This window comes from Mesocricetus auratus, unplaced genomic scaffold (assembly GCF_017639785.1).
Source record: "Mesocricetus auratus isolate SY011 unplaced genomic scaffold, BCM_Maur_2.0 Super-Scaffold_100015, whole genome shotgun sequence".
Lineage (NCBI taxonomy): Eukaryota > Metazoa > Chordata > Mammalia > Rodentia > Cricetidae > Mesocricetus > Mesocricetus auratus.
In genome coordinates this window covers 61,962,145-61,990,138 of record NW_024429198.1, presented here as the reverse complement: position 1 = coordinate 61,990,138, position 27,994 = coordinate 61,962,145, and the positions used below count along the sequence as shown (strand labels likewise).

Sequence of the window (27,994 nt, the reverse complement as noted above, 5' to 3'; positions counted from 1 at the left end):
TATGCAAACTGGGACGTCTAAGGGCTAGAAGAGTCCAAATGAAAATTGCCAGTTGTCTGATAGCGCTCAGCCATTTCAAAACTATCTACCCTTTACCAGCGCAAATTCCACGTCTGACCACCTTCCTGCAGGCTTCACAGAAGTACGTGGAGATGTGCCGCTGCTGAAAACGCTGCTGAGATCCCACTATTTCCTGGTCATCGTTCTGTTTCTTATGAATCACCTCATTAATTCTCGCAGAGACTACAGACCGTAGACATATTCAAGGGTGAACTGCGAACCGCCGTGAAGGGACTAAGCTATGGGACAATCTGCTATTGCCTCAGACACTCATAGAAGAGACTGCTTTCTGCTTTTTTGTTTATGTAACAATTGTATACAGGCCAAACATAGTTCTGAGGATTGGTGTCTTAGTTAATTCTGCAACAAAATGCCAGGCAAAAACAACCTAAGGGAAAGGTTTCTTTAGGCTTACACTCCAGGGGGTCCAGTCCATCACCCCGAGGAAGGTGTGGCAGCAGGGGTCTACAGGGGCTGGCCACGTTGCACCCACAGCCAGAACCGGAGGAGAGGGGTGCTGCGCTCAGCTCCCTCTTCCGTTTCTACATTCTATGACCCAGCCCATGAGACCTGATCAGGGTGGATATTCCCACTTCAATTAGCACACACAAGACAGTCTCTCTTTGCTGAGAAGTCACCGCCTCCAGTGCTGACTCTGTTCTTGTTTAGGATAACTCCGTATTATTTGTCCTCTGTCCCTGTGAGTACCCTGGGTCATCCATGAGTAGCTAGTGAATAAACCAGGGGCTGGATAAGTGTATGGACAGACGAATGAATAGGTGAGTGGGAGGAAAAGCACGAAATTCTTCACGGCTGGTATAAACCTTTCCCTTACATGCACAGCTGGTATAAACCTTTCCCTTACATGCACAGCTGGTATAAACCTTTCCCTTACATGCACAGCTGGTATAAACCTTTCCCTTACATGCACAGCTGGTATAAACCTTTTCCTTACATGCACAAAGAGTGCTGTCTATAGTTTACTGCTTTGTAAATATTTCCATGTTCACATCCAGCTTGCTCCCATCCTCCAGGATTCTAGTCGAGGCTCCACATTTCAAGCGTACCAGGAGCAAGAAAACTATGACTTTCGTGCGGTCTGTTTCCTTTAAGCACCATTTTCTCATTTCAGAGACCTTTTGTACGAACTGCTCCATGCTTCAGAGGAAACAAGCACTGGAGTGGCTCCAGGGACGAGTGTCTGAGCACCTGTCCACTGTCACATCCATCCTTACCCAAAAAGAAAATCCACCTCACATTCGCCAGTTTTTACTGTTGCGGTAGACAATAAAATTACGGTGTGTCTCGGAGCGTCATCTCCGGCAGGTTCAGGCTGAGCTGCACACAGATCAGGAGGGTGTCGTAAGAGCCATCCGAACTCCAGAGTGCTAGGGAAGCAGCGGCCACCTGAGTCTGCTCTGCACATGGGGACGGGCTGAAGCAGAAGCGCCAAGATCCCCCTCCACCCCCGTAAGAACATTCCAGGCCTCTGCTGGATGCAGCACAGGGAGATCCTCTAACATTCCTCCAAGCACAGTAGATCTCAGGCAGGGCTGGCTGGCTGCGGAGCTCATGCTGAGGGCAGGAAGAGCACATACTTGTTAGATGATATAACAAACCACCATGGGGGTTCATGCAGCAGTGAACTCTCCATTAAGCCCGATGCTCGATGCTGCCCAGAACTCTGCCAAAATGCTCAGACTTGGGTTTTTTTTTAACCATCAATGAGTAGCAACCTTAAGCAAAAATCAAGGTAATAGTAAGCCCCCACTTACTGAGTATCTACCTTTATTCAAGCCACATTCTGTGTGATACATTCCAAAAGGGAAAACTGTATGCAGAAGAGAGAAAAACAAATGCACTATTACCACGTGAGTCCATTCCTGTCCTGGTTTCATTTCTGTGCTGTGATTAAAACTACCTGACAAAAATCAACTAAGACCTGGATTACAGTTGTCGTTCATCCTTGTAGGGAAGTCAAGGCAGGAATTCAAAGAAACTAGTCATATCACATCCGAGAGCGGAGCGAGGGTGAACGTATGCACGCTTGGTGCTACGCTAGACTTCTCTACTCTCACACAGTTCCTGTCTCTAAGTCAGGGAATGATGCTGCCTGTGTCAATTAAGGAAATCAAGACAATGCCCTAAAGATGTGTGTACCAGGCAACCTGATCAAGATAATTACTCACTGGGACTCGCTTCCCAGTTGACTCTAGGTTCTGTCAAATTGACAATTAAAACTAGCCATAACAATCCAAAGTCCAGATTTCCCAGTCTGTGTAGGATCCCATTTTGATTTCACATATTTCATTCAGCTAATTGGCCATGTTACCTGACATGTTTCAATTTGTGCCAAGTTAAGACCACAGTGAGATGCCCCAACACCCAACACAGACGGGAAACATAAAAGAACCGAAAATAACAAATATTTGGAAGATAAAAATACTGAGAGCCTTGTGCACTTCTAATGGCAATGGAAACTAATAGATTTTGGAAGACAATCTGATGTTATGTAATAAATTCCAGTGGCCTTGGCTGTATCTATAGCAACATCCCTGGGTTGGAATTACCCTAATGAACTCATTAATCAAAACCAGGTTGCAACGTAGGATTTCTGCCCAGCCAATCCACTACCTCCAAAAATAACAATAGTGGAAATCCCCTTCCGAAAGCCTCTCCCGGGGCTGGGGAAACGGTTCAGTCAGAAAAGTGTTCGTCTTGCCGTGCAAACATGAGGGCCTGAGTTCAATACCCAGCACCCCGTGAAGGATGGGTGCTGTGCCACAAGCTGGCAATATAACACTGGGGAGCCAGAGGCAGGAGGACCCTTGGGGCTTATCAGCCAGTTAGTCTAATCAAGTCAGCAACCTCCAGCTTCAGGGAGATTCACTGAGAAACCCTGTCTCAAAGGTGACTGAGGAAGACAGGGTTGGTCTCTGCTCTCCACTTGTATCTGCATGTGTGCACAAACACACACAGAAGGGAGGGAGGGAGGGGGAAGGGAGGGAGAGAGGGAGGGAGGAAAGGAGGGAGGGAGAGAGGGAGGGAAGGCTCTTTCACAAGTGGTCCAGGTCTACACTCTTCCATCTTGCAAATGGGTGGCAGCTGGTGTCGCAGGTGCATTCAGGCTCCTTCTGTGGGTCCTGGGATCCAAACTCATAAATTCACAGTGTTTCAACCACTAAGCAGTATCTCCAGCTCCTTACACACCTTTCTGGTTATTCCCTTCTTACCTTTTTTCTTTTCTTTTTTCCTGTAGAAGAGCAATACAGACATCATCGTGTTTTTCAGGCGTGTCCTGGCTCACAACCATCCAGCCCATCTAGGCAGTGGCCCTTTGACTTCCTCCTAGGACTTGATCGGTCTTCTAGTCATCCAGCCTCTGGGACTGAATTAAAGCCCCGCACTGTCTCCAGACCTGGCCACAGCGGCCTGCATTGTGGGGCTCTACCCGCCCCCGCCCCCCCCCCCCCGCCGCTCTCCAGCTTTACTGCACGCTATTCTATGACGCTCACTCTGCGTGAAAAGCGGGCGCTGTCTACCTTTGCATCTCCAATAATGTCTTTTTTCTCCTGTCCTAGTCAGTTATCCCTTGGTCGAACGTCAGGGTTAAGGTTCAAGTCATCTCCACCTGCGGCTGCCACCCTCCGGGCCACCACTTGGAGAGTGTTGCTGTGTCGGGATCTAGCACTGCATATTACTGATGAGCTCTCCTGTAGGACGGTTAGTGTTAATCACCGACTTGACAGAATATGCAGCCCCCTGGAGACGGCCTTCTGAGTGTGCCCGTGGAGGATGCAAGCTGAACCCAGGCAGCGCCATTCTGTGGGGGAGAAGTCCTGAGTTGCGTAAGAATGAGAAAGTGAGCCTCCGCTTGCCAGCATCATGGCTCCCGGCTGACCCACTTACCCAGGGGCCGCATGCTCTGGCCACCAAGCCTTTCCCAGGAATGGGTCATCGTGTCTTTGAACTGGGAGTCAGAATAAACCCTTCCCTCCTTAAGCTGCTCTCCTCTGGGGCATGTTTATCACGGCATCAGGAACAGCTATGAAAGCAACCACAATTGTTTCTCATCCAGGAATTAACACCAGTGTGAAACTTAGCGCTTAATTCCCGCAAGAAGCTCCAGGGCTGCCCCTGGTCATCTTGAGTGGCTACAGCAACAGCTCTGAGCACTTTTGACCCTGATGCAGTCACGGGTACTTCGGTTCACATGATGCATTCGTGTGTGGAGTCAGAGGTCAACCTCTGGGACTGCTCCTTAGGTACTACCTTCCTTGATTTTTAAGACAGGGTGCCTTGGTAACCTGGAACTCACTGAGCAGCCTAGGCTAGCTGGCCAGCCAACTCAAGGAAACCTACCTGCCTCCACTCCACCAGCGCTCAGGCTATGAGTGTGTGCCACTGCGTACCTGGCTCTTTTATTGTTTGATTGATTAGACTAGGTCTGGGATGCCTGTGAGCAGAGTATTAGCATCCCCCAACCCCCCACACCCCATCCCCGCTCTCCCATTCTGTTTCCTGAGTGTTGCTACAATGCCACGCCACCTGAGGCCCCAAGCCCCTGCTGCTGTGCCTTCCCCGAATCCATAGACTGCACCCTGGAACCACAAGCCAGAATAACCCTTGTTTGATCATAGCAACAAGAAAAGGGGCTAAGACCCGAGAACTGAAATCAGGTCCTCATGCTTGCAAAGTGTCACACCTCCGGGGCGGCACAGAAAGAATACAGTGGAGGTGGAGAACACGCTGTGAAGAAAACTGAGCCAGACACGGAGAGTCGAACGCAAGCATTATCTGTCTTGTAGAACCTAAAACGTCATCTCAAAGTAGAAAAGTCCAGTTGCGATTAGAGGTAACCAGTGACAGGCTGGAAAACACAGCAAGACTGGGTAATCGGTACTAAAACAGAGATTGGCCGCACGCGCGCGCGCGCACAAACACACACACACACACACACACAAACACACACACACACACACCCCTGAGCAGGATGCCTCCAAAAGTAAAGTCAGGAGTGCTAATTGACACCACCAGTACACAGCCTGTGTACGTCCTGAAATATTGTGCCACACCTTGTAAATATACACAATCGACGCTAATTAAGAGAAATCGTTTTATAAAGAAGAAATGTTTAGATCGGTTCCGGCTGCGCAGCATCCAAGCCAGGCTTGAAACGCTTGTCTGCCCCTATTTGGACAGTGCCCAGCCAGGCCACTGGGTCTCACGTGGGACTTTTCCAGCGCTTACACGGGGGAGGGGGTGCGGCGCAGGGGGAGGGGGAAGGCCTAACCACAAGCTTTCTCTCTGATACTGGCAGATGGAAACAGAAACACCACCGGGGAGAACTGTGAGCCTTGAGCAGAAAGTTAGAGCGCAGAAGAAAACGTTCGGAAGTGGGCGGGTGTTTGTTTAAAAAAAAATGGGTGGGAACCTCATGGCCAAGTTGTAGAAAAAAAAAGTTGAAGTGTGCCTATCTTGGGGCGGATCCCCTCCCTTCTGCTGGCCGCGCGCGGGAGTGGGAGCCCAAGGTACAACGGAGAAGCAGGGTCCAGCAACTGGGGACCCTCACCGCAGTGCGCCCGCCGCGTGGCGATGAGCAGCCCCGGGAGCACGCCGCCTCCCCCCGCGCCAGGGTAAGTACCCCGACCGTCCCGGGTCCCCGCCTGACCCGGGCCGCACTGTGGCGCGCCGAGCGCGCGGGGTCCGAGCCCGGCAACCACAGGCCGCCGCCCGGCGCCTTGGCCCTGAGGATGTCCCCCACCCAAAGAGGCCACCAGCCCCGCGGTGGCGCGCTGCTTCTTTGTGTGGGGCTTGAGAAGGGTCCCGGACCCGAGGGAGGGAGAGTCCCAGCCTTCGGCAACCAGGCACCCCCCCACCCCATCCCCAGGCAAGTCGCTGCGGAAACTGGGGCCAACTCCGGGAAAACTCCAAAACTCGCCAACAGTTCTTTCGGGCCCACTGGCCCTGGGACAGGCACAGACTTTGTGGGATCCGTTCTCCTTGACTCTTTGGGATTATGAAACAACAAACAAACAAAAACGACTGTCTTTTTAAAGGCTTTGACTTCTCGGTGACTGGAGCAATGAGAGTCTCCGGATGTAGGAAACACTGATGGGCTTTGCCGCGCCCTGCTCTCCTCTGCTTTGGTCTACTTTGGGGCTTTTGCAATCCAGTGTTGTTTTTAAAAGAACACAAGTGTTTATCCATTTTAGCCCTCACCTAAGAGAGGAGTTACTCAGAGCCTACATGGTGTTCTCTAACACTCTAACAAGTCAGTAAGGGATAAGAGAGACCTTGTTGTTTTTTATTTAATTTTATTTATGTATTTATTTTTTGAGACAGGGTTTTATGTAACCCAGGCTAGTTTGTGGATTGGACCAGGCCATGTAGTCAAAGATGGCTTTAAACTTCCGATCTTCCGGCCCTCACCTCCAAAGTATTGTGATTACAGGCATGTGGTCACGCAGTGTTTATGCCGTGCTGAAGGGGAAACTCGAGTGTCCATGCGTCGGCTACCAACTGAACTACACCCCTGGTCGGACACCACTGTTAAGTTCTGTAGCGTAGGCAGTGGCACCCTCTCAGGGCGCCCGGCTTGTGTGGCTCGGATAGGTGCTTTATATTGATGATCTGTGACTGTGCGCCCATCCCGGTACGTTGCCTGTGTGGAGTCGTCTCTGTAGCATCTCTCAGCTCCGGTTTCAACCTCCATAAAGCGAGGAATCTTCACAGAGTGTGTCTCATTGGGTTGTAAGAATGAGACGCTTGTAAATGCTCTGGAGTCGAGGCTGAGCTGTAGCCCGTGTTTACAAATGTCGAGCACCCCAAGGTGAACTTTATCGGAGAGTTTGGGCTGCAGGAATCATATGCATTTATTTCGGTCTGTGGCTGGCTTGTGATCTTGTGTGTGAGTGCACGGACACGTGTGTTCAGCTGTAGACCTCGCTTGGCCAACAGCTGCAAACAACGTCTCTTCCGGGGCTGATGGGGTGACAGCCTTTGCTCATACAGCTCTCCAGATTACTGTCCCCTTTGGACTGTGGCAGGGTCCCTGCTATTTGAGACCCCTGGGACCCTATTTCTTGCTGCTAACTCAGACAGGATGTGTCTATATCCTGTCTCCATGACGAAGCTGTAGCTACTCAGTGCCTGAGGTCAGCAGAGAAAATTGTTGGGTCAGCCTGGACCCAGAAGGGTTTAATGTTTCTTCTAGGCCTGGTTGTCACCGTTACTGGCAAGTTAGGCATGGGCAGTCAGGTGCCTTGCCCTTGGCTGAAAGGGGTCACTGCTTAGCGTAGAGATGCCAGATTTGGCAGCTTTATATAGAATTTGCTGTCGCTGGCAGAGGCCGAGAGAGTGGCCAGAAGTGCCAAATGAAATTACATCTCAACCCTTGTGCAATCTCTCTAGAAGCTGGGGACATGGGGGAGTCTCATGGGGCTGGCACAGCGAGCAGCTGGATCTTTCCCAGGGTGCCCTTGTTGGGCAAGTATTTTAGAGGCTTGCAAAACACTCTGGGAAACAGAGGCTTATGGGGTAAGAGGCATTCTGTGGTATGTGTTTGCGTGTGTGTACACATGAATGAGTGTGCGGGTGCACGCGGGCCCGTGGGTAGCCTCAGACGTCATTTCTCAGGTGCTTTCCACCTTCTGTTTCAGGCAGGGTCTGTCGCTGTCCCGGAACTCACTGAGTGGGCTAGGCTGAGTTGCCAGTGGGCTCCAGGATCTACTTATCTCTGCTTCCCCGGCACTGGGGTTGCAGATAATGTACCACTAGACCCGCATTTATGTGGGTCCCGGTGATCAAGCTCAGGTTCTCCCTTGTATAGCATGCAGTTTATGGACTGAGCTACTTCTCCAGTCCTATGTCAGCCTCTAGCGCCAATGACCATTTGTGAGCATAGTCGATCGCCTGCTGACTTTGTCACACTCACCGGCTCAGCTGAGCTGATGCAGTCACTTTGGAGTATGCAGGAGTCTACGCATGTTTCAGGACTGATAAGACATGCTGCTCCTTCTGGGGGAAGTGCCCTCCAGAGCCTAGTCTGTCCATCTGTCTATCTGTCCCCGTGTGGTGTCAGACCTGGGCGTTCACCGGCTTTGGGAGGGGGGATCCCAATATCTCAACGTCTCAGCTTTCTCTTCTGTTAGGGGAATATCAGCCAACTTCACGGTATCCACTTGGGGAACAGAAGTGACCGGGAGCCACATGTAGCGCCCGTGGTTTAGGGGAGAGCAAGCCCAAGGCTTGCAGATGTGGGTCCCCTGGGCAGTCTCCCAGCAGCAGGCCAGGCGGCAAGGCTATTGTCTCTGACTTTCGCTGGCGTAAACAATGGTATCCGTGCTTTTAGGCCAGGGCCTGGTGTGGCCCTTGCCCGGATCACCCCAGCACGCTTGCAGTAATGGGCATTTGGCAGAAGAAACGATGGAGGATCGGGGAGGACTGCCAGGTTGAGGCTTCCACACCCTAAGTACTAAGCCAGGCTGGTGATGGGAGCGGCTGCAGGACACAGACAGACAGCCAAGGTCCACCTGAGCGGGCGTCAACGCGCTGAAATGCTGTTGCCAGCAAGAACACTCCGGGCAAGGTGTTCGCTGTAAGAGCCGTACCTGAGTAACAAGAACAGCCATGTGTGACAGCTGCCAGTATTCCGCAGCTCCTCAGCCAGGCCTGTGTTCCAGCCATGGACCAGGACCCCTCTCCCTCTTCCTGGGGTCAGGCCTGCCCCACAATGCTGCAGCCTGGCCCATACGCGTCTGCCCGTGCCATCTGCCTCCCCCGCCTCGCCCTTCCTAACAACCTGTATCCAGCTCCTAGGTGTCTGGGTGCCCTCCCCTGAGCACATCTGTTTGTCTATCAGGGACTTGTTTATGGAGTCCAACTCATTAAAAAAAATCTCCCAGCCTTGGAAGCCACCCACCAAGCAAACCTACAAAGAGGATTCTTTGAGTCCCAGTGGGTCCTGCATCTGCCTCTTCTCAAGCATCTGACCTCCCGAGGGACTCTGTGCCCACACTCTCCCCCCACCAGTCTCCTGCTTAGGGTCTGGCATAAAGAATCGTCAAGTGAGCCATTCAGAAGCAGGTGGTGATTATGTAGGAAGGTGGCACCATTCCAGGCCAAAGGCCAGAAATGTCTCTGGGACATCACCCCCATAGCTCCCAGGGCAGAACTTGATGCATACCGAGGGGCCAGGAGATGAGACGTTGACACAAGAAGACACCAAGGGCATGCTAAGAACACACCAAGGGTGTGGCGTGCTAAGAACACACCAAGAGCATGCTAAGAACACACCAAGGGCGTGCTAAGAACACACCAGCTGAACCCAGCTCTTACCCCCTCCTCCGCCACCTCACAGCTTGGCCTGGTTGGTTCCTTTAGATCTTCAGATCATCTGACCTTCCCGGGGGAGTTCTGACCACTGCCCTCAGTTTTATAAATTTTAATTTTTGTACGTTCTTCTAAAACAATGTTTTGTGTTCAACCCTTTAGCCCATGGTGGAAACAGACAATGGCCTCTTTCCCGACTGCTGGCTAGAGCCCAGCCCAAGGCTCTGGATTCCGTCTGGGGGTAGGTGGGGATTGGACAAGGCCTCACCAGCTGCTAGAAAGCCCCGGGCGCAGCTGCTTCCATGCCACAGGGGAGGGAGCCCCCAAGCTTGGGAGAGGGCTTCTGTCACTTTGACCTCTAACCCTGAGGTCTTACTCTTTCTCTTGCCCCCTCTCCCCCTTCCACCCTCCCTCTCCCCTCCCTGTGAGTGTGTAAGGCAGTGCAGAGGCATGCATACCACTGTGTGTCTGTGGAGGTCAGAGGACAATGTGGGGTGTTGGGCTTGACTTCCCACCTTTTTTGAGCCAGGATCTTTCTTGTGGTTCACCAGCTCCTAAGCCCACTAGCTGGCCCAAGAGCTTCCAAGGATGCCCCTGTCTCTGCCTCCATCTCCCTGTGGCCTCAGTGGAGTGGCGGGTGCCTATGCTGCTGCTTCTGACGTTTAGGGCTCTGACGTAGGCTCTGGGGTCATGGGGACACGCTGGAGCCGTCTTCCTAGCCCCTCCTTGGCACCGCTGGCTGACACTTGTGTGTAGTCCTCTCTTTGGCTATCTCCGTCTGCATTAAGTGACAGGGCTAAGAGAAGAAACTTCCGTTTCAGGTCCCTCCTAAGATGTGCATGGCCGCAGTGCTGCCCAGGTCCCCCTCCACCCTGGCACACACTCCTGCGGCTGGCTGCCGGTCACTCCGCATCATGCTGGTGCTGATAGGTGTCTTCCACAGAGAGCATCACCTAAACTCCACGAGCCTTCCTCCTTCGTGTGCAGGGCACGTTCCCAGAGGGCCACTCTCCCAGCTGGCCTGCAGCCCCGCCCACTCTCCCAGCTGACAGTAACCACGCCCACTCTCCCAGCTGACCTGCAACCCCGCCCACTCTCCCAGCTGACAGTAACCCCGCCCACTCTCCCAGCTGACAGTAACCCCGCCCACTCTCCCAGCTGACCTCCAACCCTAGCTGCCCCTCGGACCACAGGCCAGCAGTAGGAAAGGGACACTGGGGTCGCCACGCGGGAGGAAAGGGTGGCTTCCCACACCAAGCCCGGTAGAGCAGCCGTGCCTATCTGTCTGTCCTTTGTGCCGGGCCGCAGTGTCCACTGGGCGAGCCGCAGGGTTCCCTTGCTGGGCAGGATCCTTGCTCATAGAGAGGCTTGCAACGCTTCACGGGGCTAGAGGCCTCGAACTCAAACTCCTGTTCAGCAACTGAGGAGGCACCTGTGGAGGGGGAGCTCGTGAGGGCGTGGGGGGCCGAGACCAACCTCAAGTGCCGTCCACCCTGCCAACCCCTACCTTGGGAGCTGTTAGCTTTACTTACCCATCACCCGTTTGTTTGTGTGTTTGTTTGCTTGTTGGGTGTGTGTGTGTGTGTGTGTGTGTGTGTGTGTGTGTGTGTGTGTGTACATGCTTGTGGAGGTCAGAAGACGGTTTGGGGCAATCAGTTCTCTCCTTCCATTGTGTGAGTCATAAAAGGCCCCGGGTTCAAACTCAGGCCCACAGCCTTGTCGGCAATGGCTTTACCCACTGAGCCATTTAGCCGGGCTCCGCCTTGCTGGCGGAGATGCAACTTCACATTGACCTAGAGCCAAGGAGTCTAGGCTCTGTAACGAGGGAGCCCTGGGCATCCTCTGAACTCTCCCTCCTTACCGCTGGGGTCACAAGGACCACGCCCTGTCTTTCTTTTCTTCACATGGGTTGAGACAGTCAAACCGAGGTCCTCTCGCACGAGCCAAGCTCTTCGCCCACTGGGCCGTCTCCCAAGCCCTCGTCAGTCATTTTCAAAACACCCTGCATCCCAAATAGATTCTGTCAGTGCGCTAGTTGATGAAGAGGTTGGCGGTGGCTGTGAGTGGAACTTGGAACCTGGGCCCGTGGTGAACCGTCAGTAACCTTGGGCAAGTTGCAGGGCCTCTCTATGCAAGCCGGGCAGTACCACGGGAGCCTAACACGTAGAGAGCACGGTAGGTCTTCCTGCTCTGCTACTGCTGCCGTCTCCACGCCTTAACCAGGCTCCACAGTGTCATGCTGCGCCGTCCCAGCGTCTTGGAGCTAATCTTGATCCAGTTAAGGGATGAGGTGCTGTCTCTATAAAGGGTATAGTCTGCGTGCCAAGTGTCTCCTGACAGATAAAGCAGTTCCTGGGAATGGTCCCTAGGATGGGTGATAAACCGGTCAGTTAAAACGTTTGTCCTGGGCCGGGCGGTGGTGGCGCACGCCTTTAATCCCAGCACTCGGGAGGCAGAGGCAGGGGGATCTCTGTGAGTTCGAGGCTGGGCTGGATCGATAGCCTCCAAAACAATACAGGGAAACCTTGTCTCGTAAAAACCAAAACAAAAAAACAAAAAACAAAAAAAAGCTTGTCCTGAAAGCACAAAGACATAAGTTTGATTCCCCAGAACTCATGAGGGAGAGAGAGAGAGAGAGAGAGAGAGAGAGAGAGAGAGAGAGAGAGAGAGAGAGAGAGAGAGAGAGAGAGAGAGAGAGAGAGAGAGAGAGAGAGAGAGAGAGAGAGAGAGAGAGAGAGAGAGAGAGAGAGAGAGAGAGAGAGAGAGAGAGAGAGGAGAAAATGGTGGCTCACATCAGGGAGGCGGAGATGGGCATACTTCTCCTGGGGCTCGCTAGCCAGCTAGCCTAGCCTTCTGCACAGGTCTAGGTCAAAGAGAAATCCGTCTCAAAAGACAGAGTAGACGGCACCTGCAGACAATGCTCGCAGCTTATTTGCGGCTTCCGTGTGAAGTGTGCACGTGTGTGCATGTGTGCACGTGTGGACTCACAGAATGGTGCCAGGTACAAGTTCATGACTGCTCTAGTCTCCTAGCCTGTGCACAGCGAAGGCTCCTCCCTGCCCCTGCTCTGAAGACCTCTGACCCCCGTGTCTTCCCAAGCAGCATTTCTCTGCCTTTTACGTTGCCTCTGAGCAGTCCACAGCAGCAGCCCAGACTCTGGCTTCCCTCTCTCTGAAGGCAGGCCTCTTCCTCTCCCACCCTCCTCCCTGCCCTCTCCTCTGCCCCCTCCTCCTCCTCCCTTTCATCCTCTCCCTCCTTTTGGGAATGGACACTCTTCCTCTTTCCCTTCCTCCTCCCGAGGACTGACCCCTCCTCTACCCCGTTCCTCCTTCCCTCTCCTCTCCCTCCCCTCCTCGTGTTGCACACACACACAGGCTCCTGAGGTGGTCCTGTGGGGAGAGCCAGGCCCCAGCTTCCTTGGATCCTGCTGTGGAGCTGACGGGTCCTCTGAATGGCTCTCCTTCCGCCTCTGCCAGCCTTGTGTGTTCCTTGTTTTCCCGTCAGTTTCACAATCTCCTTCAGTTTCTTCTTTCACCAGCTGTGCACATCTCTTGATCCTTCCTCCTCCTCTAGCCCTGACTGACCCCACGACTCAGAGCAGAGAGGCCACACCGCCTGTGCCAGCGTGAGTTATCTCATTTCACCCCTGAGCAGCCTCGGGGGAGGTATTTTTATCTCTCCTTTTGCGTGCCTGCGATGGCGCTGAAACCAGCGAGGTGACAGGGGACTTTACAGGCCTGTCCCCTCCTTCCCTTTTCCTGTGTCTTCACCCACTGCTCTGAGACTGTGTGGGAGGGGCTTTAGCCGGCTCCACCCGCCCCCAGGACACAGGAATTAAAATTCACAGTACTACTAGAGGATGGCAAAAATCAGAAGGAGGAAAATGATCCGTTAAAGGTAAAGAGAACACTTATACTTACGGCCATGAAATATAGCATTTAATACTTGTCAGAAAGGAAGCAACCCTAAGATGGAAGAATTGGAGCCCAATAGTAGGCACCCCGTGGCCCAGAAGCTGGGCTGCCATCCCATAGCTAGCTATCTGCCTGCTGTTACCTTTGCTTCCATCTCTTTCTCTTTGGGCTTCTTTTGTAGAGATTTCACTGGTTACTATTGCATGGAGAGGGAGCATGTTACACGTTACAGCACACATGTAGAGACCGGGGGACAATGTGTGGAGGTCAGGGGACAGCGCTCAAGTTCTGTCCAGTCACTGCGTCGAGGTGTGGACTCATTTCTGCTGCTCTTTGTGACCTAGACTAGCGGGCCTGCAAGCCTCCCGGGCAGCCGTCACCGTAAGAGTGCCGCGATTACAGATGTGAGCCGCCACACCTGTCTTTTTGTGGGTTCTAGTGATCTAGACTTTCCTCACCAGGCTAGGACTCCAAGCTCTTTTACCCCCAGAAGCCTGCCGGTCCATTGGCTTCTTAAACCACGAAATCGGGTTGCTCTTCATTTAAAAGTTTGAGGATTGTGGTTCATTGTTCCAGAAGCAATGGTATTCACTGAAGAATTGTAGCTCAGTGGATGCAAGGTGGTGTGTAAGAGGACTCTCTTTAGGGAAGGCGTGGCGTGAAAATGCTTAGGGGACATACAGCTGACAGCTGTAAGGTAGTTAAGAGGGAGATGGGCAGAAAGGACTAGCAGAGTCCTGATGGGCAGTCTACAGCGGTGGGTGGTTCTCTGTCTTCCTAATGCTGTGGCCCTTTAATACAGTTCCTCGTATTGTGGAGATCCAATAAAGTTATTCTGATTGCTACTTCATAACCGTAATTTTGCTACAGTTATGAATCATAATGTAAATATCTGATATGCAGGGTATCCGATTGTGACACCAAGGGGTTTGGCCCCACGGGCAGAGAGCAGCTGGTCTAGAGGTTGCACCGATCACTTGCATTTGGCGTGTGGTCTAGCGTGTTGGTTACTTTCCTGGGGCTGTGACTGTACCTGACAAGAAGCCACCTAAGGGGTGAAGGGTTTATTTTTGGCTCACATTTCAAGGTGAATTAGTCCATCGTGTCTGGGAGGGCTTGAAGACAGGAAGAGACGAGTTACACTGTTACTGTAGTCAGGAAGCAGGGCACAAGTTGTAAGTGGGGCGGGGCTATAACCCTCAAGGGAGTCCCTTAGTGGGACTCAGTCTTTCAAGCATCCAAACCTTCTAAAACAGCGCCACCAACAAGGGACCAAGGATTTTCAAACACATAAGCCAATGGGGGGCATTCACATTTTAATCACCACAGTCAGAGATGGGCAAAGCCCAAGGCCAGGATCTTAGCCCAGGCACACAAGGGAAGGCAGTGAGTGTCACATGGCAAAGGCCCGCATCTTCCAACTCAAGGACACACATGCAGTCCTCCATCCAACTCAAGGACACACACGCAGTCCTCCATCCAACTCAAGAACACACATGCAGTCCTCCATCCAACTGATGAATACGCAGCAGTCCTCCATCTAACTCAAGGACACACACACATGCTGTCCTCCATCCAACTCAAGGACACACATGCAGTCCTCCATCCAACTGATGAATACGCAGCAGTCCTCCATCCAACTCAAGGACACACACACATGCTGTCCTCCATCCAACTCAAGGACACACATGCAGTCCTCCATCCAACTCAAGGATACACACATGCAGTCCTCCATCCAACTCAAGGGTACACACGCAGCCCTTCATTCAACTCAAGAGTACACACGCAGTCCTTCATTCAACTCAAGGACACACATGTAGTCCTCCATCCAACTCAAGGACACACACGCAGTCCTTCATTCAACTCAAGGACACACACGCAGTCCTCCATCAAACTCAAGGACACACATGCAGCCAACTCAAGGACACACACGCAGTCCTCCATCCAACTCAAGGACACACATGCTGTCCTCCATTCAACCACCATGCGGTCTATGTAGATGCTAATTCCAGTTTATAATGGTGGCGGCTGGGGTTCCAAAAGGCCGTAGCCCCCACGCCCCCCTCTGAATCATCAACACCCCAGCCTTGGTCCCAGATGTGTGTCCTCCTCCCCTGAACTCGGTCAGCTGCAATCTGACCTTCTGCCTTTATTTCTCCATCTTCTTTCCTTTTCCTTGGGTGAGTTCTGGTGTAGGTATGTTTATGTATTCATGTGTGGGGCGTGTGTGTGTATGTATGAGCACATAGTGGCCAGCGGTCAGCGTTATCTGCTCTCCTCAACCACTTTCCCATTTGCTTTTTTGAGATAGTGGCTTAAGTGAACTTAAGACTCAATGTTGTGGCTAGACTAGTTTGCTGCACTCCCTGGAGATCCCTATCTGCTGTATCTGGTGCTGGTATTACAGATGTGCACAGCTACAGCTGGCTTCCTATGCGGAGTCGGGGGACGGACCCCAGAGCCCCATGTTTGCAAGGCAAACACTTTGCTGCCCCAGCTGTCTCCTGAGCCCTTTTATGACACCGGTACCCTGCGCATGTGAGGCACAGCCTCCTGTCTTCCTTTTGGGAATCTTAAGACAAGGGCTCAGCAAGTCACCCAGGCAGGACATGAACTTGAGGCTCTTCTATTTCGACCTGCCAGGTAGCTGAGACAGGAAGCCTATGCTACCAGACCCAAAGAAACAAGAAAGCCTTCCTTCCACCTTCCGCGGGTGCGTCTGTTCCCGCCGACACCTCGGCTCGCCCAACTGTGACCAGCAGTTGCCAATGCCGTCTGCAGAGAAATACTCAGCGGCTGTTTGTAGCTGCCCGGGTCCTGTCAGTGAGTCCACGCCTTGTCCCCCCCCACAGGGGGAAACAGTGGACAGCTGCCTGCTAGGGTTACAGTCTAGAGAGACCCACGTGCTCTGCTGGTTCCCGGAACACCGCCACCCCAGGGCCGCTGTGTGTGAGTGTGCGAGTGTGAGTGAGAGCACGCTGTGTGTGTGCAAGTGTCTGGTTCCCGGAACACCGCCACCCCAGGACCGCTGTGTGTGTGTGAGTGTGAGTGTGCGCACACTGTGTGTGCGAGTGTGAGTGTGTGCACACTGTGTGTGCGAGTGTGAGTGAGAGCACGCTGTGTGAGTGTGAGTGTGCACATGCTGTGTGTGAGTGTGAGTGAGAGCACGCTGTGTGTGTGCGAGTGTGAGTGTGCGCACGCTGTGAGTGTGTGAGTGTGAGTGTGCACACGCTGTGTGTGTGCGCGAGTGTGAGTGTGCGCACGCTGTGTGTGCGAGTGTGAGTTAGAGCACGCTGTGTGTGTGAGTGAGAGCACACTGTGAGTGTGAGTGTGAGTGAGAGCACGCTGTGTGTGTGAGTGTGAGTGAGAGCACGCTGTGTGTGTGTGAGTGAGAGATGCTGTGTGTGTGAGTGAGTGAGAGCACACTGTGAGTGTGAGTGTGAGTGAGAGCACGCTGTGTGTGTGAGTGTGAGTGAGAGATGCTGTGTGTGTGAGTGTGAGTGAGAGATGCTGTGTGTGTGAGTGAGTGAGAGCACACCGTGAGTGTGAGTGTGAGTGAGAGCACGCTGTGTGTGTGCGAGTGTGAGTTAGAGCACGCTGTGTGTGTGAGTGTGAGTGAGAGCACACTGTGTGTGTGAGTGTGAGTGAGAGCACACTGTGTGTGAGTGTGAGTGAGAGCACACTGTGTGTGTGAGTGTGAGTGAGAGCACGCTGTGTGTGAGTGTGAGTTAGAGCACGCTGTGAGTGTGAGTGTGAGTGAGAGCACGCTGTGTGTGTGAGTGTGAGTGTGCGCACGCTGTGTGTGAGTGTGAGTGAGAGCACGCTGTGTGTGTGAGTGTGAGTGAAAACATGCTGTGTGTGAGTGTGAGTGAGAGCACGCTGTGTGTGTGAGTGTGAGTGAAAACATGCTGTGTGAGTGAGTGTGAGTGAGAGCACGCTGTGTGAGTGAGTGTGAGTGAGAGCACGCTGTGTGTGTGAGTGTGAGTGAAAACATGCTGTGTGAGTGAGTGTGAGTGAGAGCACGCTGTGTGAGTGAGTGTGAGTGAGAGCACGCTGTGTGTGCGAGTGTGAGTGAGAGCACACTGTGTGTGCGAGTGTGAGAGCACGCTGTGGTGCAGGCGTGTAAGTCAGGGCAGCCTCAGGGGCCGGCACTCGCCTCCCCCGTTGGTTAAGTCTCTGGTTCTCTTCACAGTGAATGCCGACCTCGCTGGCCCCCAAGCTTCCAGGGCCTCCTCAGTCTCTTCCTTCCCTCCCACCATAGGATAGGAGTGCCGGGAACAGCAGATATGCTGCCACACCCAGTTTTACATGCGTGCTGGGGATTCAAACTCAGGTCCTCACACTTCCGAGGCAAGCGCTTTACTTCCTGAGCCATTCCCCAAGGCTGTGAACAATGGCTCTGGTCCAGCGTGTCCTGTCTGCGTGGCGACTGTAGGACACACAGGGGCGTGTGGCTGCTTTTGACTGGAGCCCGGCTAGGAAGTCAAACTCTAAACCCACGAGAGAACCAAGGATGTCTGCACCACATGGGAACACCCGGCACAGCCGCCCCCGGTTCAGGCACATCTAACAGAGTTAAATTCTGGCCACGTGTCCCTGCAATTTCAAAAGAAATGATCTCGTACCTGAGGCCCCCACCCAGAGTCACACTCAGTAAAGTGACGGTCTTACCTCAAATCTCCACTGCAACTGTTTCATTTTTAGTTATCTTTTCAGCACCGACAGTAACAATCCTCAGATAGTCCCAGTTGAAGTAGGGAGTACAGAGGACAGACAGAAGCAGCGTTGAGACCAACGAGCAGGAAGTGAGGGCTGGGAGCCACGCCTCCTTGGGACCCTTGTGGTGGCTCAGTCGTGAGAGAGGTGTAAACTTGTAGCCCAGGGCCTCTCAGAGCCGGGGAAGTTACCCACTGTTTGCTTTGCCATCCACAAAGATACCGTGTGCCGGGGTCTCAGCGGAGCCTTCTAGAGGATTGATTTCTGCCATGTGAGCTTATGAAACACTCTCACCGTGGCTCATGGTTCATCTTTGACCAGTCCCCAGTGTGCCATTGTGCCAACTAATCCCATGAAGAAAATTTTTGTTTGTTTTGATTTTTTTTTATTTTTACGAGACAGGGTTTCTCTGTATTGTTTTGGAGGCTGTCGGTTCAGCCTGGCCTTGAACTCACAGAGATCCGCCTGCCTCTGCCTCCCGAGTGCTGAGATTAAAGGCGTGCGCCACCACCGCCCAGCTGTTTTGATTTTTTGAGACAGGGGTTTCTCAGTGAAACCCTGGCTGTCCTGAAACTCTCTCTTTAGATCAGGCTGTCCTTGAACTCACAGATCCGATTGACTCTGCCTCCCAGGTGCTAGGATTAAAAGGTGTGTGCCACCACTGCTCAGATTTCGAGGAAGATTCTTAGCCCCACCTCAGCATTCCCAGATTGATAACATGAAGAAAATCTGGAAAGCGTGACACTGGTGGGATTGCTCTGTGGTTAGGAAGGCTTGCTGTTCATGCCCGGAGACTTGGGTTCAGATCCTAGAACCCACGTCAGGTAGCCCTTAGCAGCCTGTCACTCCAGCTCCAGGATACGACGCCCTCTTCTGGCCTCCGCAGGTACCTGCACACACATGGGCACATGCACGCATACAGACATGCACGCCACGCCCACACACATAAGTCAAATAAAATACATAGACATTTGAAAGTGAAAGAAAATCTGGAGAGTTGAAAGAGAAGCTAGGTAGAGAATTCAGGGTGGAAAGCATTTGTCCACAGATGTTGGTGAACTACCCCTACCTCATGGTACACAGAGTTACCGCGGGCCACACTTTCACGGTTCTCCAGACTGGGAAGTGAAGACAACCAATACCCTACCCACAGAGCAGCAGGCGCATGTCATGACTGGAATGCTAGGCACCCTAGTTCTGTTGAAGGGCATTTTGCCACAGACTCAGCTTGGGGATCAATTTGCTCAATGTCTTCCTGTATGTAATCCAGGAACCTGGATATTTGAAGAGTAGCCCCGTGCGGTAGACTCACCCTGGTCTCATCTTCAGCTAATGCCAAGCTCTACTGAACTTCTTCTGACACAATGTCGTCCTACCTCGTGGAATCAACACTTGGTGTGTGTTGGCTGGGGAGATAAAACACTAGGTTAAGCACCTGCCGTGCAACCAGAAGGACCTGACTTTTATCCTTAGAAGAATGTGACATGGTGGTACATGTTTGTAATCCCTGCCCTGGGGAGGCAGAGACTCGTGGTTCCACGGGGCCGTCTCGCCTCATATAGTTGAGAAGAGAGTCCCAGGCCAGAGAGAGACCCAACCTCCAATAGCAAGATGATACCTGAACAACATCTAAGGTTCACCTCTGGCCTGAACCCAAACCCGGACATGCATATCCACACACGTGTGCATGAACATACACACATATGCACGCATGCACATGCGCACACACAGACACACACACACACACGCATGCACGCACACACACGCATGCGCAAATCCGCTTGTGTTTGAAGAAGCGAGCTCTCAGTGTTTCTGTGTTGGCTGATGTTGTAATTTGGAGAATCACTTAAGTTGGGATGAGTTGGCGGGATGCCAGACAGGAAGTGGGGGACTCTGTGCAGAAGCCCCCTGGCCCCCAGAAGCAGCGAGGCAGTGCCCATCCTCCTATGCAGTGGGTGGGTGTTTCATGTGGCACCCTATCAGTGAGCGCAGCTCCCCTCCAAGCTCAGTCAGCCCAAGTCCCTGGCTGCCTCTGAGCCCCTCCATAACACCAGTCCTCCCGTGCACAGGAAATGAGTCTCAGAAAAAGTTTTCATTCACAAGATTGAACGTTCCTTCATATAAGCTAGGAGTGTGTGTTTGTGTCGGGCTTTGGTAATTACCCTTGGACCGTTTCCTACTTAAGGATCCCAGATCCTTGAGAGCCGGCTTGAAACAGTCTATTTTAAAGCCTGTGAGTGAAATGATGCTGGTTGCCCGCAGAGAACACTGACTACGCTGAAGGAAGTCTTTGAGGACTCCACGGTGGAAGGCGGGTGTGGTGTGTGTGGCCGGCGGTGTTCTTAAACACGCAGATGCCCCGGGAGCCCATGTTCCCAGCTCATGGGCACCCCAGAGCCTTCATATCAGCATGTGTTATTTCCGTGGAGACAGCTAACCCTCTTCATGCCCTCCGTGCCCGGGCTGGTGCTACCCTGCGCCCATCCCTGCGCCTTTTCCCTTCTACGTAATGCAGGCTACCCAGTGTTCGAGCTTCCTGGGATTCTCTTGTGCGTACCCCGAATCCCACCTTGGGAACACTGGGGTTGCCGGTGCGCACTGCTCTGTCTAGCCTTACATGGTTCTGGGGGTGCCAGCTCAGGTCACCTGGTTCGCAGGGCAAGCGGTTTATCCGCTGAGCATCAGCTGCCAGCCTGGGCGGGGCCTCTTGATAAATAGCCGGTCTCTGGCTGAAACCTCCCAGGCAACATCTCACCCGCCTGGTTCCCAGGGCCTTGGGAAGAGAGGAGAGGCTGCAGCAAGTCTGCTCTCTTCCACCCTGCCTCCTGCTCTGGGAAGCCCTGGTGATACCTGAGGATGGCTCCTCTAAGAACGCTCTACGTGTGGAGACAGATTCTTTGCCCTGCAGCGCATGGTAGCCCCTTCCGAGGCAGGAGCCCCACTTGGGTTCCCAGGCTAGAGCACCTTTGAGGAAGACAGACCTGGGTTAAAGACACAGTGTGACCACTCAGCGTTCTGGAAGCACAGGAGGGAGGCCAGGGCTCCTGCACGGCACACACTCAATGGATGTTACAGTGACAGGCAAAACAACAACAACAAACAAACAAACAAAAACACAGAGATGTGGGCCTGAAAACCAGAAACCTGAAAACTGTGGACCAGGGCCTACATCCAGCTTACTGCCTTGTTTCTTTTGTGTTTTTAATATGTGTGTGGGCAGGTTTGTGTGTATGTTCCTGTGAGTGTGTGTGTGTGTGTGTGTGTGTGTACACACCCATGCATAAACCAGAGAAGTCTTGGAGTTCATCCTTGGCAATACCATGCACTCCCTTTGAAACAAGGTATCCCCTTGATCAGACATTCACCAGTTAGGAAGCCATCTGCCTACCCCTCTCCTGGCTCTGGGAATACCAAAAAATGCTGCCATTTGTGCATGGGTCCTGGGATTAAACTCAGGTCCTTGTGTATGCAGGGTAAGCCTGTAGCCCCTGACATCCTCCTAGCCATGCTGCAGGTCCTGTAAAGTATTACTAGGACATAGACACACTGCTTCACTGTGACGCTGAGTTGAACTCCTGCCCACACACTGACCTACCCTAAATTGTTCGTTCTCTGGCTCTGTAGGAAAAAAAAAAACCTTCCAGCTCCTCACTTAAACCAACAGAGGGCTAAAACTTCCAAGTCGAGATGCAGGCTAGCCCATTACAGCTCTCCACGGAGACCGGCTGCAGGGATGGTAACTGCGGAAGGGAACTCTGCGGCTGAGAACGGTCTAGAAGCAGCAGCATAAGGCTACCCAGGCCAGGTCCATCTAGCTGGTCCCTAAAAGCACGCTGATGCCTTTCCCTGATCTGCACTGGCCGGGCTGCCAGCCAAGGGCCACCTTCTTACGTGTACTCCTGGCCACCCCATCACCTCCTCTGCCTTAGGCTCTGCCACTGTCCCTCAGAGAACCCCCACCTCCCCTGAGTAGGTTCAGCAGGAACTGGGGAGCAGGCGTACAGGAGTCAGACAGGCTTCCCCTGACCCTAAAGCTGGGGCTCCGCCATCACTCCCCCATGTCCACAAAACAGTACCTGTCACCCCAGCGTGGGCAACCTTTCCACACAGGCGGCGCCAGACCAGAGCGGGCTTACTTCGCGTCTCCCCCCAAAAGGGGTGCCCGCTCGGGAAGCAGGCCTCAGACTTGGAAGTGGGCACTCTGAGGTTAGATATGCCCTTATCTGCCGGTTATAGAATGAAGTCTCCCACACATGGGCGGGATTCTTCCCGACCCCCGAGCTGGGCGTGCCTTGCCGGCTGTGCCTGTGGCACGGTGTGCCGTCACCGAGGTCCATGCGTGGAGGTGGGAGAGCAGTCTGAAATGTGCCTACCAAGGGTGAGGTGGAGGGACACTTGGGGGCTGAGGGAGCAGTGGGGACAGGCCATCTGAGGTTTGGAAGTCATTGACCGTCTGTGCGTGTGCGTCATGGGATTTCATCCACGGGTACCACCCCGGCACACACATTAGGTGTGTGGGTGTATGTACATGTGCGCGCATGCCTGTGCATGCCTGTAGGCCAGGAACACGACACCTGTTCTGTCACTCTCTCGATAAGCCTGGGGTTACTCTGGCGGACAGCAGGGTGACTGAGGGGACAGGTACAGAAGCAGCTGCACTTGGCTCTTGTTTTTTTCTCAATATATTTTTTTCATTTAAATTAGAAGCATGAATGCTTCGTATGTCGATCCCAGCTCCCTCTCCCGTCCCTCCTCCCTTGTCCCTCCACCAGCCACCAACCCAGTCCCCATATCATTCCCCAGGGAGGGTGAGGCCCTCCTTGGGGGGATCTCCAGAGCGTGTCACTTCATCTGGGGCAGGGCCTAGGCCCTCCCCCATGTGTCCAAGCTGAGAGAGCATCCCTCATTGTGGGATGGGCACCCAAAGTTCATTTGTATGCCATGGTAAACACTGATCTGCTACCCAAGGCCCCAGAGATTGCCGAGGCCTCCTCACTGACACCCACATTCAGGGGGTCTGGATCAATCCCATGCTGGCCTCTCAACCATCAGTCTGGGGTCCATTAGCTCCCCTTTGTCAGGTCAGCTGCCTCTGTGGGTTTCACCAGCCCAGTCTTGACCCCTTGGCTCATCACTCCTCTCTCTCTGTCGCTGGGTTCCAGGAGTTCAGTTCAGTGTTTAGCTGTGGGTGTTTGCCTCTGCTTCCATCAGTTACTGGATGAAGGTTCTAGGATGGCATATAAGGTAGTCGTCAGTCTCATTATCAGGGAGGGGCAATTAATATAGTCTCTCCACTATTGCTTAGTTTGCCAGTCGGTGTCATCCTTGTAGATCTCTGGAAATCCCACTAGTGTTAGCTCTCTCCTCAAACCTATAATGGCTCCCTCTATTATGGTATCTCTCATCCTGCTCTCCTCCATTCTTCCCCTGACTCAGCCTTCCTGCTCCTCCATGTCCTCCTCTCCTCTTTTCCCCCTCTCTTTTTCCCAGTTCCCTCTCCCCTCCCCCCATGCTCCCAATCTGCTCATGAGATCTTGGTTCATTTACTACTCAGTAGAAAAAAACAATGGAATCTTGAAATTTGCAGGCAAATGGATGGCACTAGAAGAAACCATCCTGAGTGAGGTAACTCAGTCACAAAAAGATAAACATTATATGTACTCACTCATATATGCATTCTAGACGTGGATCAGGGAAGTGTCAGCCTACAATCCCAGGGCCAGTGAGTCTGGGAAACAGGGAGGTTCACACTTGGCTCCTAACATGGATCCTAGGGTCCAATCTCAGGTCTTTATTCCTTGCACAGTAAGCACTTTTGCCACTGACCCATCTCCTCAGCTCCCAGGATAGATGGTTTTTAAAGTCATGTAAGAGCTGACGGGGTGAGTCAGTTGGTAAAGGCACTTACCATAAGGTGAAGCCTGATAACCCGAGTTCAATCCTGGGACCCACACAGTAGAAAAGGGTGAACTCCTACAGATTTTCCTCTGACCTCTACACATGTTATTTAGCATGTACACACACACATACACACACATACACAGACACATACACACACACATACACACACTCACAAGAACAAAATAAATAGATGTCAGATAGATAGATAGATAGATAGATAGATAGATAGATAGATAAATAGATAGATAGATTTATCAAAATTTTAGAGTCTCCTATGAGCAGTCCCTGGAGTAAGTGGGTTAAGTGCAGAGGGATGGCTCAGGAATAAAGAGCAGGTAATCTATTCAGGTTTGTCTGGGCGTTGGTGGTGCACGCCTTTAATCCCAGCACTCAGGAGGCAGGCAGATCTCTGTGAGTTCGAGACCAGCCTGGTCTACAGAGCAGTTCCAGGACAGCCTCCAAAACAATACAGAGAAACCCTGTCTCGAAAAACCAAAAAAAAGTCTACTCAGGTTTACCTCAGTTTCCCTTCTTACCTCGTCCACCAGCGCCAGCCTGTGGCCCCGAGGTCACATAAGCACCAGCTATGTTCTAGGCCCCAGAGGCGTGACAATGAGCAACCCAGCAGTGGCCTGACACTCTGGTGAGCGTGGACAGACTCACAGAGAGGGCTGCAGAGGACAGTCAATCCAAAAGGATGGGGAGGGTAGAGCAAGGGGTGCTAGTGTGTGTGCATGCGCGTGTGCTCATGTGTGTGTGTGCACATGTGAGTGCATGTTCATGTGCGTGCGAATGCAGATGTGTGAGTCTGTGTGTATGCACATGTGAGTGCATGTTCATGTGCGTGCATATGCAGATATGGGAGTGTGCATGCATGCGTGTGTGTGTGTGTGTGTGTGTGTACATGTGAGTGCATGTTCGTGTGTGTGCATATGCAATTGTGGGAGTGTGCATGCATGGGTGTGTGTGCCTGTGGAGGTCAGGGTAACCTCCCTTGTCATCCCTCAGGCTCCACCCATCCACCTTAGGCTTTGGCTTGGTTGGATAGGACAGGGTTTCTCAGCAGCCTGGATCTCACCGGGTAGACTGGGCTGCCTGCCCAGAGAGCCCTGGGGATCTGCTTGTTCCCTCCCCAGCACCGAGGTGACAGGAACACCACCATGCTTTTCTCTAAGTGTGAGCTCCAGAGATCGGCTCAGATCCTCATGCTTGGAAGGCAGGCACTCTACCAGCTGAGCCTTCTTCCCACCCAAGGGGGTTCCTGCCAGAGGCTGCGTCACCACGGGAGGTGATGTCTGAGAAAGACCTGAAGGAAGCAAAAGAGCCAAGCGCTCGCGCTCTGACAGAGACGGCATTGCCATTGTACAGCGGGGCCCAGGGCCATGAGCCGACTGACGGAAGCGAGCCAGCTAAGCCTTTGCCTCTTCAGGAATTTGTGGTAGGGATGAAAGGCTGGTGCCTACAGGCACTCACGATTCGGTAACACACGGGAGAGGCAGAGAGAAACTACGGCAGGGCCACGAGCAGTGGCGGGTGGCAGACCTAAGGCAGGAACTCTTAAGTTCTCCACAAAGGGCGCCACCCACAGGTTGACCACAGTCTGTGTCGTCTTCCCCTTGGTCACAATGGACTTTAGATGATCTTGCATAAAGTGGCAAATGACTTCATGACCAGTACCATGTATGTATTCCCAACTGTGCATATTTGCACACACTCACGTGTGCGTGTGAGTGTGAGTGTGAGCACACGCCTTGTGACTCTGTCATGAAGGGTCTGGAGTGATCTGAGTCTGAGTGAAAACGGAGGTGGATCACACCAGCCAGGTGCAGAGGGTAGCTGAAGGTGCAGACGGACGGCTACCACGGCTGTGTGCGGGGGTGAGGGTTTTATATTTCCTCATGGGGCCCTTTCCCCTCCGTCTCTACGCTGATGGAAGTGGCCCCCACCCGGGTCTGCCTCTGATAAGCCTGAAACAGTGCTGAGCCTCTTATCAGGCAGCTGCAGGGAGATGCAGGGACTCTCCACTGCCCAGTTGGTGCTGATAGAGCGGGCCTGGGCCAGACACTCAGCAGCTGCTGTCTTGGACCTAGAGCCACAGTTCTCAGAAATAGGAGACTGAGACCCAGGAAATCCCATTCATTCCCTGAACAGCACAGCAGGCTGAACTGCTGATGGCCTTGGCTGCAGAGCATACTTAGGAACCTATAACAACTTGGTCAGGAGCCTTGGGAGAGCAGGGCTACCGAGGGGCCCACAGGTGCCAGCCTGGCATTATAGATGGGGACCAAATGGGACCATGGGGTTGTTTGTAAAGTGAGAACTGTTCACAGTTCCTTGTGAAGCTGGCACGGCCATCCCCATTTTAATGCTGAGACATTAGATTCCTATAGAGATGTCAAGGTATTGCACCTAAGGTATGGTCAGACTAGATACCATGTTGGGTGTCCACCAGGCTGCCTTCCCCTGTAATAAAGGGCCAACTGGAATTTTCATTGGCCTTTCACACACACACACACACACACACACACACACACACACACCTTGCTTGGTAACATCATATTCTACCTACCTTCAACACACACACACACACACCCTGCTTGGCAACATCATATTCTACCTTCAAATTCCACATTAGCTTCCAACCTTCTCTGACTTAGCACATTAGGGGTTTCAGGTGAACATCTGTGGGTCCAGCAGACAGTATTTGGGATGGCTTACACTAAAACAGTCTTGTTGTTTATATAAAATTGAGCTTATCAGGGATCTTGTAGCCATAGCCAATAATCCTAATAGGACAGGGCCTAGACAAAGTTGTTTTTTTTTTTTTGTTGTTATGGTGGTGGTGCCAGGGATTGAACTCAGAGCTCTGCACATGACAAACACATGCTCCACCACTAAGCTACACAAAGAGCCCAGCACAGTTGTTTCTAAAAAGAATTCTAGGTGACATGTGTGGAGCCAGAGTTGAGAGCCAGGAGTAAAGAGGCCTCTGAGTGTGTCTCATAAAGGAAAACATTTAATTGGGGCTGGCTTATCGTTCAGAGGTTTAGTCCATTATTGTCATGGTGGGAAGCATGGTGGTGTGCAGGCAGACATGGTGCTGGAGAGGTAGCTGAGAGTTCCCCATCTGGACTGCAGGCAGCAGGAAGAGAGAGACACCGGTCCTGGCTTGAGCATCTGAAACCCCAAAGCCCACCCCCAGTGACACACTTCCTCCAACAGGGCCACGCCTCCTAACTGTGCCACTCCATTTAATATGAGTTTATGGAGGCCATTCTTATTCAAACCAGCACGCCCTTTTTCTGGAACCTTCTCTCCCACAGCGTCTACTCACTGTGAAAGTGTCCATGCTTTAAAAGAGTACAAGACTGTGAAATCTGTCCTGTTTTAGATCATTTCCTAGCAGGAGTCTTTAACTGTGATTGGACAGTGAACCCAACCAACCTGTAGCTGCCTAGTGGTTTTCTTGGTAACTTATTTTATTCTGTTATTCAGTTTGATTAAACAAAATCTCCTTACCTTTCATAAAGAAATAGCCACAGCAGTCTTCGGGGAGATGCTGTTTCCATGATCCCCACCCCCCCACAGGGCAGATGCGTCGAGGCTGCTTTTGAGGAGTGAGATCCCTGATACTCGGTGAGAGATGGGTCACCACTGCAGCAGGAAACTGCATCAGCCTGCCCTTTCACACCTCCTCTAAATTCCTAAGGAGCAAGGGTGTCTAATTTCGTTGGCTTTCCTCTGATTGGCCTGGAGTTGGGGGAGGGGGCCGTTTATCCCTTCCTATGAAAGAGACAACTTAGATAGCAACTGGTTTGTGTCGTGGGACTTCAGCTGACAGAAGGAAGACTTATATGTGCGCTTGTGACTCCTTTGGTTCTAAAAAGCTAACGGGGACAAATATAAATCACGAGAGGTGGGCGGGGAATGGGGAAGATGGAGCGGGGAGTGACCGACTTTGGTGTTGGCTGTGCATTCCATCAGCAGGGGAGACACTGGTAGGAAGGAGCAAAGGTGCAGTGTGTCGGGAACGGTGGGGGAGAGACGGCTTATCCTCCCCCAAGCCCAGA

The 27,994-nt window shown here is 52.6% G+C and overlaps 1 protein-coding gene and 3 long non-coding RNA genes across 4 annotated transcripts in view; 1 reads left to right on the top strand and 3 right to left on the bottom strand.

Moving 5' to 3' along the window:
* Nucleotides 1–343: 343 nt before the first annotated feature.
* Nucleotides 344–1,286, bottom strand: LOC121144296. The gene is made up of 2 exons (XR_005881620.1): nt 915–1,286; nt 344–884 (listed from the first exon to the last, which is right to left on the bottom strand). It is a non-coding gene; the product is annotated as an uncharacterized LOC121144296 (long non-coding RNA).
* Nucleotides 1,287–1,527: 241 nt separating this feature from the next.
* On the bottom strand, nt 1,528–2,150 carry LOC110343720. Its single transcript, XR_002386035.2, has 3 exons — nt 2,003–2,150; nt 1,847–1,891; nt 1,528–1,635 (listed from the first exon to the last, which is right to left on the bottom strand). It is a non-coding gene; the product is annotated as an uncharacterized LOC110343720 (long non-coding RNA).
* A 7,669-nt stretch (nt 2,151–9,819) lies between these two features.
* On the bottom strand, nt 9,820–13,155 carry LOC121144380. Its single transcript, XR_005881736.1, has 4 exons — nt 12,764–13,155; nt 11,255–11,758; nt 10,557–10,825; nt 9,820–10,189 (listed from the first exon to the last, which is right to left on the bottom strand). It is a non-coding gene; the product is annotated as an uncharacterized LOC121144380 (long non-coding RNA).
* Nucleotides 11,446–27,994, top strand: part of Gypc (glycophorin C (Gerbich blood group)) — a 36,319-nt gene continuing 19,770 nt past the window's right edge. Inside the window, exon 1 of the mRNA XM_040758038.1 lies at nt 11,446–11,568. Within this exon, the coding sequence (XP_040613972.1) occupies nt 11,523–11,568 (46 nt within the window). The 5' untranslated portion in view covers nt 11,446–11,522. The remainder of the gene's footprint in view (nt 11,569–27,994) is intronic.